Consider the following 12,968-nt stretch of genomic DNA (forward strand, 5'->3'; position numbering starts at 1 on the left):
TGCATATGAGAGAGATGTTTATCTTGAAATGTGCACTCTCAGGTCAAGTTCTACCAGAAAGAGAAACCCCTGATTTATTGAGAAACACTCTTCCTCAAGCATCTGTCCCAAAGCCCAAGTCAGGAGTATAAAGGTTAATCTTTATTTTCATAATGCATTATTGCATGAACATACTTCCTTTAATTCCTGGCTATATCATGATGTGGGAGGCTTTCCTCTGCTGGATGCTTTTGTCATGATGCATGGTCTCAAAACATGTCTAAAAGCAAACAAGACACACAAACAAACATTGCAACCTCTGAAACGGTAAGAACCTGTCTCTCTTATTTATAGGAGTTATTCTAAGATACTTTTTCACAGCCATGGAGAACAGGCTATACAATGTTTTTCTGTTTATATGTCATTAACTGAATCTCAGTTCAACAGTTTAGAATCTGAAAAATTAGCTCAATACCTAATGTTGTTCTCCCTTTTCTTTGCCCCTCCCATTTGCTTTAGCTTACACCTCCTGTGTATAACATCTCTAAGATGCGTGTCCCAACAGCAATGTGGAGTGGAGGACAGGATGTTGTGGCAGATGCTAAGGACACTAAAAATCTGCTGCCTAAAATTGCCAACCTTATCTACTACAAGGAGATTCCACACTACAATCATATGGATTTTTACCTCGGACAGGACGCACCCCAGGAAGTTTATGGAGACCTAATTAGAATGATAGAAGAATCTTTGCAAAATTAAAGGCACTCTACTTTTGTAAGCAGGTGGATGTCTTGCAGTTATAATGAGGCTGACCCTACAGTGACACCTCAGTAATTCTCAACTTGTCCCTTCTTTTATGTGAGGAAGAGAACTGAATGTTCTTGGTAGTCTACAGCATTTTGCAAAGTTGACAGATGCCATACCCCTGGCTAGGTTATTCTATTTGGCAAAGGTGATAGACTAGGATTACTTACTTACATGATAAGACACAGCATCATGTTTAAGAATTCTAAGGCAAGAGCTACTTCTATTGGCTTGAGACAAACAGATGTAATGAGGAAGTTCACATAGCAAGTGACAGTGGATGGTTTCTCAGAGCTGAGGATGATCTCTGGCCAATAACCAACAAGACTCAAGACCTTCAACCCGTCTACATCCACAAGAAAATCAATTCTTCCACAGCTTTGCCTGAGTGAGGAAGCCTATTCATTTGTGAAAGCAGCCTGGATCACAACCTGTGATTGAAGGGGCAGGGGCCTCCAGATATAACATGCCTACATTCCTGAATTCCAAAACAGTAGCATAATAAATATATTCAGTTTTAATTTGTCAACTTTATTCTAATCTGTTGGCAGCAATAATAAGCTACCAACCATTAAGATATAGCAAGTATATAATAAATGTAATATTTGATTCTATTAATTACATAGTGATATTGATACCATAACTTAAAGCATTACAATCTTATAATTATGTAATACTGTATTGCATGTAACAACACATTTATTACAGTATATTATATGTTGTTATGTAATTTCTTGAAAACTTGATATAATCTCATCTTGATTTCACCTGATAACCTTTGGTGTGAATCTCTTCCTTGACCATTCAGTTGTAGGTTATTAATGACTGAATTTTTCAGCATGTACTTAGTTGGAAAAGTCTTTCTGCTTTTTTTTTCTAGAAGAAAGTTTTTCCTGATAATGGAATTTACATCCCCATGTTTGAATTATGTTGCTATTTTTCAGTCTTTTTTTTTCAACTTTTATTCTCCTTTCACACATTCTATTCCCACCAGCTTCCCCTCCCTCCACTCCTCCTAGGCCCTCCTGCCACCTCTCCTCTTCCCCAGATCAACTCCTCTTCTGGAGGGGGTGGGAGAGAACTGCCCCAGATATCCACCGAGCATGGCCTAACAGAATTCATTAAGACCAGGCATAAACCCTCATAACATGACTGGATCTGGCAACTCGGTAGGAGTAAAAGGATCCCAAGAGCAAGCAAAAGTCAGAGACAGCCCCAACCCCCATTATTGGGAGTTCTACAAGAACACCTAGCTACACAACAATAAAGTATATGCAAAGGAGCTAGGTCAGGTTTTGTGAGCCCCTATGAGCCTGATCTGTGGTAGGTTCTGTTCTTACGGTGTCCTCAACTCCTCTGGCTCCTGCACTCCTTCCTCCCTCCATCCTGCAGGGTTGCCATACATGTGCTCTCCCTTCTCTGCATCTGCTCCCATCCGTCGTCGAATGATGTCCCTCTGATGACAATTGAGCAAGGCATAGATCTGTGAGCATAGCAGAGTGTCACTAAGAGTCATTTCATTGTCTTTTGGGGGTTTTGCCAGTTGTGTTTGGTTTGGTCCTAGTGATAAGAAGTGACAGCTCACATTGGTGAAGATGTAGAGCAAGCAGAGCACTCCCCCACTGCTAGTGGGAGTACAAACTTGTGCAGCCATTGTGGAAATCAATATGGCAGTTTCACAGAAAATTGGGAATTGGTCTACCTCAAGGCCCAGCTATGCTACTCTTATGCACATCTTTGGGTACAAAGGATGATCCATTTGTTGCTCAGCTATGTTCATAGTAGCTTTATTCATAATAGCCAGAAACTGAAAACAAGCTACATATTCCTCAAGTGAAGAATAGATAAAGAAAATGTGGCACACTTACACAACAGAGTAAATCAATCAACTGTTAAATATTTCACAACATCATGAAATTTGCAGGCAATAGATGGAACTAGAAAACATGAACCCAAGTGAGGTAACACAGACCCAAAGACAGGTATGGTGTATAGTCATTTATAAATGGATATTAGCTGTTAGTCAAAGAATAATCATGCTATAATCCACAGACCTAGAGATGTTAAGTAACAAGGAAGGCTCAAGGGGGCACACATGGATCTCCCTGTAAAAGGAAAATAAAATAGATCTTTCAAGCAACTGGGGGTAGGTGGGGAGGAGAACAAGATGGAACAGTCAGGGGTCTGGGAGAGATGGAAAGAGAGAATATTGGGAAAGACAAATGAAATTGGGGGGTCATTTAGGGCATGATATAGAAACCTAGTGCAGTAGAAACTCCTTGGATACTACGAGAGCAGCCATAGCAAATTCTCCTAGGAATGGGTGAGATGGAGCCTGAATTGGGCATCTTCTATAACCAGGCAAGTCTCCTAGCAGTGGCATTGAGATATCAACCCAGCCATCAAGCCTTTGATATACCATCTGTCTTGTCGGCAAGACTTGCTGGAACAATGGTACGCAGAACTTGGCAGAGTGGCCAACCCATGACTGGTCCAACATGAGGTCCACATCATAAGAGGGAGCCCATGCCAAACACTGCCTGAAAGGCTAAGAACCAGAGGCAGGACAGCCCAGAGACATTTTGACAGATGTAAGATGCAATCTCATAATAGTTTTGATTTGCATTTCCCTAATTGGCTAAGGATGTTGAAGATTTCTTTAAGATTTCTTTTATCTCAGATGTTTGAGATTCCTCTTTTGAGAATTGTTTTAGAACTGTTCAGGAATTTGTGTCTGGTGCCAATGAATTCAAGGCTATTTCCCACTTTTGTGCTAGAACAGGAAGGGCAGCTGTCCTTGTCCTGTTCCTTAGAGGAAATCCTTTCAGGCCCCCCCCACCCCCCATTGCTATGATGTTGACTATAACATTTACTATGTTAGGCTAAGATCTTGCCACTGTCTTCTGAGTACTAGGATTACAGGTGTACCACACTGATGCACTTGGGTCATGTAATGGTGGGGATCAAATCCGGGGCTTTGTGTATGCTAACTTTGTGTAACTGCCCAACTAACTGAGCTACATCTCCAGCCCCCTTCATTTTTACCTCTTTTTAATACATTCAGATAGTCTGTGTCTTTTAATTGGAAGACATCATTGGGAGCTATCATGGAGCAATATGGATTCTTCCCTGTTATTTTGTTGTTTTTTTCCTAATTGTTTTCAATATTCTTTTCTTTTTCCTTTCATAACCTCACATTCATCTTTGTAGTTTGATGATTAACTATATCAATAGTATTCATTTTCTGTGTTTCATTTGACTGTCCATTATTCTAATATTACTTTTTTTTCTTTCTCTTGTTTTTATGAAAGCTGTTACCTTTCTTCTGTTTCTTGATTCTGTTTCTTCTTGTTTCTTAATGGTCAACTAGGAACAAATTACTTTAGTGCTTGCTTTTCTTGGAGTGTCTTTACTTATTCAATTCATTGGGCATAGTAATGTCAGCTGATAGTTATTTTCTCAAGGACTTTAACATGCACCATCTTATACCTTCATGCCTTTATGGTTTCTGATGATAGTCAGATGGGTTTCCTTTTCAATTTGAGTGGACATTTGTCTCTCATAGATTTTAAAATTCTTTCTATATTATGTACTCTCAGCAGTTGACTATATTTCATTTTGAAATTCATACTATTTGAGGCACTAAATTCCTTCTACACATAAATAACTATTTTTCTCTATCAAGATCTGAGGAATTTTCTGATTTATTTTTCATTCAGTAGCCATTATGTACTCTTGGCTTTTATATCTGTTGATAGTACAATGTTTTGATCTTTAAATGGTATCTCAGAGACGTGGGGCGATTTCTACATCCATTCCTATTTGTTTTCTGTATCTCTGTCTGAATGACATAGTTTAAGAGACCCGTTTTCACATTCTAACATTCATTCTGCTTGATAAGGTCTATTATCCAGGCTTTTGACTGATTTTTGTTGTTGTTGTTGTTGTTGTTGTTGTTGTTGTTGTTTTGTATTAGGATAGGGTCTTACTGTTTATATAGATCAGCTTAGCTTCAAACTTGCAATATTTCTGATTCTGCAACCCAAGTGCTGGGCGTACAGGCATTAGCCACTATACCCAGCTCAACTGATTCTTTTTATGTTTTTTAAATTGGGTGTTTTGATTTCCCATATATCTCATTGGCTCCTTCCTCATCTCTATCCTCTTACTGAAATTCTCGTGCATATCATTTGTTGCCTTTCTTCTTTTATTTCATTGTTTACCCATAGTCTCTTAGGTTTTAACCAATAATGCAATACATTGATTTTTTAACAAATCAACACTTTTAATTCTTTTTTGAGAAGTTCATGTACTGTGACAAGTATAGGATCTATCATTACAAATGCATGGATTTTAAGACATGTCAAGTTTATTTTTCTATATTCTTACACTTCTCTGTTGATATTTGCATGTCTGTTATGGTGGATAGCTCTATTGTTTTGTGGAAAGTGCCTTGGATAGTCAATTTGTTGTACAACACTGGGTATTTCCAGTACCACAGTGTTATTACTCCTTGCACTTTATTGGTTGTGATGAATTTGGACGTCATGAATACGGTTTCATTGTTAGAGAGAACCGCTGACTCTGCAGTTCTGAGAGAGGTGGGACTCTAGCAATATGAGTCAGTGTGGTATACACAGAAAAGCTCAGGAATGCCTTCTGTGCCTACTCATTAAATGAGAGTGTTGGCTGCTACCCAGGAATGAGGGTTTCTACAGGCATGACTGAGACTGGCTCTGTTACTTAAGAAGGTTTCTGTTACTGACTATTCCAGTCATGGTACAGGCCTAAAATATTTGCTATCTGGTTAGACAATAGTTTCAGATGCTTAGATGCTTCATAGAGAGAGGTGGCAGCAAGAATGACAGACCTACCCTGACTTCACTCTAAGGCTTATCGGTGCTATATGTTAACACACAGGGTGGTGACAGAAAAGGAAATGTGTTATTTATCTCTGCTGCCACTGTGTATGGGTGTGTGCATATGAATGTATGCGTATGTTTGTGTACCTGCACATGTGTGGATATGTGGGGATATGCACACACATGTGTATATTTGTATGTGTGCGCACATGCATGTGAGTTTAAGTCTGTATATGAATGTGTCTGGGTGTATATATGTATGTGTTTGTATGTCCATGTGCATACATGTGTCTCTGTGTGTGTAAGTGTGTGTGTGTCTGTGTGTATGTTGTCTTGTCTCTCTGTCTGTCTGCTTGTCCTGAATCCTGCTGTTAACATTCATGTTAGATAATAGCTGGAGCTTTTCCTTTCCTGAATATTTAAGCTTAAAAATCTGTGTAGGTTTTGAGTTGTTTTGCTATAGCAGGGGTAGGGGTTTAGCTCAATGAAGAATACCCAGTCAAAGGTGTGAGACCCTGCACTCTATCCCTAGCATCAATACACCAATAATAAAAATCACTAACAAGAGAAAAAAAATCAAAGCAACAAAGCAACCAAAATAATAGGAAAACATACAATCTAAGGTGATTGTTTTCAACTGAAGTGCCTATGTTGTCTAAGTCAAGCACAGTTACTCTTAAAAAAAAAAACAAAACAAAACAAAAAACAGGCTGAAGGAAACAGACAGCACCAATGAACCTATTATCTAGAAAATCTTAGTCTGAACATCTCAGATGTGGGGCAAAACTTGTTCAACAGGTTTGTTCAAGGCCTTCACAGAATACCCCAGAAAAATTACTATAGCCACAAAGTTCTACACTTGGAAAAGGACAACAGGAACTCCATGATGCAGGGACCTCAGTCACAGTGCCCTTAGCCCTATCAATCAAGCAAGATCAGACATGACTGGCCACACCCTCTACCACAATAAGCAAGCTCCCTAAGTCCATAGAGATGCTATCTTCTCCCTTCAATATGCAAGTGCTACTATATATCATGTAGCATGTCACCAAGTTTGTGTCAAAGTAAATTCACAAAGACAGGTAAGCAACGTTGATCTTATGCAGAGGTGTCTCACTGAAACAGTTCAGTGTAGAATTTCAAAAGATGGGGCTATTCAGGGGCGTCTGGCCCTCCAGAATAGTCTTTTTTTTTTCCAATAAATTAATTTATGTATTCACTTTATATCCAAATCACATCCCCCCTCCTTCCAGTCCTTATCTCACAAGGCCCCTCCCCCTCTCTCCTTCCCTTCATCTCTGAGAAGGGTGAGGTTTTTCCCTGGGTACCAACCCACCCTGACACCTCAAGTCACTGCATAAGTAGATACATCCTCTCCCACAGAGGTCAGCCAAGACAACCCAGGTAGAGGAACAGGATCCACAGGCAGGCAATAGAGTCAGGGACAGCCCCTGCTCCAGTATTGGCAGCACCAACATGAAGGCTAAGCTGCGCATCTATGACATATGTGCAGGGGGCCTGGGTCAGGTCCTTGTATGCTCTTTGGCCAGTGGTTCAGTCTCTGGGAGCCCCAAATGGTCCAGGTTAATTGACTCTGTTGGTCTTCTTTGGAATCCTGCTAATTTCTATTGCTCTTCCAGACAGTTTTATTTGTACTATAGTGAAAAAACACACATGTTAGGTGCCTATATAAAATCTAGAATCCACAGGTGAGTATATTTTTGAAACATTTGCCTTTCTGGTTTTATCTTCACTTAAAGTTATGAACTCCAATTGCATCAATTTTCTTTCAGACAACAATTTATTTTTTATGGCTGAATAAACCTCTCTTGTGTACATATTTGATTGTCCTTTTGGCTGTCATCTCCTTAAGGACATCCAGGCTAAGTTTATAATCTGGCTACTGTAAGTAGTGATATAATCAATACAGATATGCAAGTATCTGTGAATCATACTAATCATACTAACCCAGGAATGGTATATCTGAATCTTTTTTGTTTGTTTGTTTGTTTGTTGGGGTTTGGGGGGGGCGGGTTCAAGACAGGGTATCTCTTCACCTGCTACCATTTCTAAAATTCATGCACTTTAAAAAAATAAATTTTTTATTTTTCTTTTTTATTAGATATTTTCTTTATTTACAATTTAAATGTTATCTCCTTTCCTAGTTTCACCTCTGAAAATCCCCTATTCCCTCCTTCCTCCCCCTGCTCACCAACCCACCCACTCCTGCTTCTTGGCCCTGGCATTCCCCTGTACTGGGGAATAGAACCTTCATAGGACCAAGGGCCTCTCCTCCCATTGATAACTGACTAGGCCATCCTCTGCTACATATGCAACTAGAGCCATGAGTCCCACCATGTGTTTTCTTTGATTGGTGGTTTTGTCCCAGGGAGCTCTGGGGGTACTGGTTAGTTCACATTGTTGTTCCTCTTAGGGGGCTGCAAACCCCTTCAGCTCCTTGGGTCCTTTCTCTAGCTCCTTCACTAGGAACCCTGTGTTCCATCAAATGGATGGCTGTGAGCATCCACTTCTGTATTTGTCCGGCACTGGCAGAGCCTCTCAGAAGAAAGCTATATCAGGCTTTCCACATTTCCTAGACTAATTTTTATTAGTACCAACAAAGTGTAAGGATTACATTTTCTCCACATCACACTAGAACTTACTGTTATATGTTTTGTTTTATTTTAACTGTTCGGACTCAGGTAACATAGAATCTCAATTTCATTTTAATTTGTGTTCCTTGGTTGTGTTCTTGAATGAAATTTGCTTTATGTGCCTTTGAGTCAACTCAACTCATCTTTTTGAAAACACTTTGTTCATTTCCTTGGTTCCTTTATTGCTTGGACTGTTTGATTTCTTGGCATGCAGTATTTTGAGCTCTCCATATATCTAGAAGTTAATCCTTTACAACATGTTTATCTAGCAAGGCTTTTCCCCCCCAGTCTTTAGTCTATTTCTTCATTAATGATCACCTCTGTTGTGAAGCTTATTAAATTTCATACAATCCCATTGTCAATTCTTGGAGTCCTTTTCAAAGAGTGTTTGTGTATGTTTACATTTAACATCTCTTCCCTGTGTTTTCCTCTGAATGTTTAGGTTTTACATCTTACGTGAAGGACTTCCACTTTGTATTGATCTAGCTTTATACTTCTATATATGTATATCCAGTTTTCCCAACATTTCTTCAAGAGGCGTCAAAACCAAGTGGCTGCAACTGGATCCTATATTCCCTTTAACTGTGTGTCTGTTTTGGTACCAGGACCATGTTGCTTTTGTTAGTATGCCTCCATAGAATAACTGGAAATCAAGTGTGGTGAAAATGCCAACATTACTATTTTCCCCTCACAATTGCATTGGTCATTCTGAGGATTTTGAATTTTCCACATGAATTTTGCAAATTTTTTCCATTCCTGTAAACAATATCATTGGAATTTTGATGAAGATTGCATTGAATCTGTAGATTGCTTAGGTAACATAGACACTTTTAGAATGCAATTTTTGCTTAACCATATGCTTGGGAGGACTTTCCATCTGTCATTGTCATCTATTTTGTTTCGCAGTATAAAAGCTTCATTGCAGAAATCTTTCCCCTTTTTGGTTGGGCTTAGTTGTTTTGTTTTGGGGGGGGCTATCATAAACAGGTTCCCCACCCCCATGTCTTTATCAAAATTGTCATTACTGTTATTCTAGAAAAGTATTGATTATTGTACAATGTATTGTATATATTATATTATATGTGATTCTATTTTATGGCCAATTTATATTCTCTCTATTGCTAAAAGTGTTCATTAATACTAAATTTTCTAGGAGCATCTTTAGAATTGTTTATGAATAGGATCATTTTGACTGAATGTAAGAGTATTCTGATTTCTTTCTGTTATATCTCAGTTCCTAAAATTTCTTCCTTTTTCTTATTTCCCTAACTGTAACTTCAAGCACTATTGTGAATAAGAGTACAAATATTGAACATTTTTACCTCATTGTTGATTTTAGTGGAAATAATTTCAATTTATCTCACTTAAGTTGATTATAGGTTTGTTGTACTCAGTCTTTATTATTTTAAGGTATACTCCTTCTACATTTAGTTTATTTGAAGTTGTTATCAAGAAAGGTTGTAAGACTGTTAAAGTCCCTTTCATTGTCTAATGAATAATAACAAGCCTATTTATATCATGATTTTTTTTTAACATATGAAGCTGTTTAATTAGGTTAATAATTTAAAAAACCAGTTTGTGAGGAGAGATCCCATTTGTCAGGGAAAACTGAGATCGCAGGTAGCCCTGGAGCTGAGGAACAGCTTTAATCTTTGGCAAAATCTGCGAGTCCAGAGCTTTCTGATCAGCCTTTCGCTGCTCTGTAATCTCGTATTTGTCCTTCTCCGGGTCGAAGACCTCGCCCTCCTGATGCCTGGGCTTGCACAGCTGCTGCTTCTTGAAGTAAGCGTCAGTCAGGTGTTTGGGGATTTTAACATCGCTGATATCAACTTTTGTAGAGGTGGCAATGACAAACTTCTGGTGTGTTGTGCGCAGAGGAACTCTGTTGATGACAAGAGGCAATAATAAGGCTAGGCACAGAAGCTCATATCATGACTGGATAAAGCAATCCAGTAGGAGGGAAAGGGTCCCAAGAGCAAGCAGGAGTCAGAGACACCTATACACCCACTGTTAGGAGTCCTACAAAGCCTTCAAGCTAAACAACACAGCATGTATGCAAGAAGACTTAGTGCAAACCCGTGTAGGCTCCCTGATTGCTGCTTCAGGTACTGTGAGCCCCTATGAGTCCTGCTTAGTTGATTCTGCAGGCCATGTTCTCCTGGTATCCTCAGTCCCTCTGGCTTCTACAATCATCCCTCTTCCTCTTCGGTGGAGTTACTTTTACATTTTGTAAATTTCTCCCTGATCTATACTTGTACTATAGAAATCTAGAGTCCTTCCATAGATAACCATGTCAATTTGTAGTCACATCCCTGTACCTTCAGTTTTATACCATGGAGGAAGGGGCAAGAGTTGGGTTCCTTTACTCTGCCACCTTGACCTCTTCTTCAAGGAAGTTTATATTCTTCCACCTAAGTTTCTCATTCTATACAAGGATTTGCCCACAATGTACTTTAAGCCAAATGAACTCTAACCAAATAAATTATGATACATTTATCAACCATGTAGGTTTTTTTTTAATTTGTTTTTATTTCTGTGTATATGTGTATGAGAGAGTGCCTGCCATGTATACATGAGTCAGGGAAGGCACCGAAAGAGGTGTCTGATCTCCTGGAGCTGGAATTTTAAGTCATTATTACCTAGCTTATTAGGTACTGGGAACTGATCATGGAGACTCTGGAAGGACAGCAAACACTTTGAACCACAGAACCATTTCTCCGGTCTCTCTTGTATGATTTTATTTCTACTACTATATTGCTTTGGAAATTTTTAAATAATTTATTGTCAAGCTTGTGTTGGTACAATGTGCCAGCAGTCTCAACATGTGGGAGACTGAGCCCAGCCTAGGGAATGTGGTGAGTTGACGCCAACTGGGACTCCATAGTAAAATTGTGTCTTGGCAAACAAAACAACAAGAACAGCAACAAAAATAGTATCAATTGGAGTTCCATAGTAGATTAACATCACTGTCATCAACTACTTTGACCTACATGGTCAGGTATATGCTACCTAGCAGCTTGTGAGAGAGAAAGATTTAACCATCTGACCAGTTTTTAATTCTTCCATGACCCTACTTTAGAATCTCAGCCAAGGAACTGACACGGTTCCTGAAGGTTATTCATTAACTTTTTAAATTAACATGACACCGTTAGTGTGTCACTGGCTGGAGATACAGAATGAATTAGCTAAATGAGGTTTGCCTTTGTGATTTGCATAGTGCCTTCCAAAGCTGTCGAAGTATTCAAGAGATCATAATAAAACTAATACTGCTTAGCACGTGTGGTTCAAACACACGATTATAACACTTAAGATGAATATGTAAGAACTGGCATCAAGTCTACTCTTGCAGCTAAGACTTACTTAAATCCAAAGCCCAGGCTCTCGATACTTCCTTGCGTTATCTCTCCACATGAGGAAGCCAGAAAATACTGTCCTAAGTAGGGAGGCTCAGAACACTTGGCTGTTAGAAAACATCAAGGAAACAATGCAGTGAGCAAAGAACAGTATGGGGCAGATTCAAGATTAATAGAGACACTCTGAACAAATGTCACAGGAAGTACAAAGAAAGGGAGTGGCCAAACTGAAAGCTGGCTGGGAACAGAATGGGTACTGCCAAGACAGACATACACAAAAACAAGCCCATACATATGTAAAGCAAGATACCCAAATTCTGAGTCAAGCCAGGTTGGCTGAGGGCAGGTCCGGGTCTTCCAGCTTGGTCAGTATTCATCAGACAGATCTGGCAGCAGAAAAATCATGACAGTCCTTCTGTAGCCACAGCACCTAAGATAAAAGCAGTCATTTGCTTGCCTCTACCCAGTGTGTGTCCCCTCAGTGAGGCTGTGCTCTGCATCAGCACGTGGAAAAGAGTCTAAACATCAAGGGACCACACCCTCATTTGTATACAGAGTAGAAACAGCAATTTTCAGAGATCATATCCTGTATGATAAAGCTGCTGCCTTAGCCTCACACCTAATGCTCCATGTCATCTGTGCCTGGATATTTCAAACCTTTTGAAATCCCGTTTTGTCCAATTCCAACGTTTTAGTTTCTGTTCTTATATTATATTGCCTTATATTAAATAATTATAATTATATAATCCCTTAGAAACCTGCTTGGTTTCTAATGAGAGAGAGAGAAAAATGGAGTGTATCTGAATGGAAAGGCAAGAGAGGGGAACTGGGAGGAGAAGAGAGAGGGAAACCATAATGTATGAGAAGAAAAAATTATTTTCAATAAAAGGAAAAACATGAAAAAGTTATACACTGTGAGTATAAATTTTGATGTGATTTAAATTTTTTAACCATTTATGTAGTAACCTTTCCAGACAAGATGAATGTGTTCATCACTATAAAGAAGAAGAAAAAAACAGAAAGAAAGAAAAAATCATTTTCTTAGTCGAGCCCTTTCAGTGTTTGGTTGCAGCTCTTACAGCCACCACCAATATGACATCAATCAGACAATTTAGATCAACACACTGAGCTAGATCATTACGGTGTCTTCCTCTTGAAGACATGACAGATTCTACAAATAATGGTGAGGACTATACAGTGGGGAAAAGTTCCTATTTTCTTGTTTGTTTGTTTGTTTGTTTGGATATTTTCTTTATTTACATTTCAAATATTTTCTCTTTTCCAGGACTCCCTTTTGGAAACCCTCTACCCCCCTC

At 39.0% G+C, this 12,968-nt stretch overlaps 1 protein-coding gene and 1 long non-coding RNA gene across 3 annotated transcripts in view; one reads left to right on the plus strand and one right to left on the minus strand.

Annotated features, from left to right (window-relative positions):
- Lipk (lipase, family member K) overlaps positions 1-1,626 on the plus strand; it is a 39,650-nt gene extending 38,024 nt beyond the window's left edge. For both annotated transcript variants that reach the window (NM_001205349.1, NM_172837.4), the window contains exon 10: positions 499-1,626. In NM_001205349.1, coding sequence (NP_001192278.1) covers positions 499-738 — 240 coding nt within the window. In that variant the 3' untranslated portion in view covers positions 739-1,626. The remainder of the gene's footprint in view (positions 1-498) is intronic.
- An 8,401-nt stretch (positions 1,627-10,027) lies between these two features.
- Positions 10,028-12,084, minus strand: Gm31300. The gene is made up of 2 exons (XR_386663.4): positions 11,963-12,084; positions 10,028-10,181 (listed from the first exon to the last, which is right to left on the minus strand). It is a non-coding gene; the product is annotated as a predicted gene, 31300 (long non-coding RNA).
- Positions 12,085-12,968: the final 884 nt, after the last annotated feature.

The sequence above is a fragment of the Mus musculus genome, chromosome 19 (genome assembly GCF_000001635.26).
Source record: "Mus musculus strain C57BL/6J chromosome 19, GRCm38.p6 C57BL/6J".
Lineage (NCBI taxonomy): Eukaryota > Metazoa > Chordata > Mammalia > Rodentia > Muridae > Mus > Mus musculus.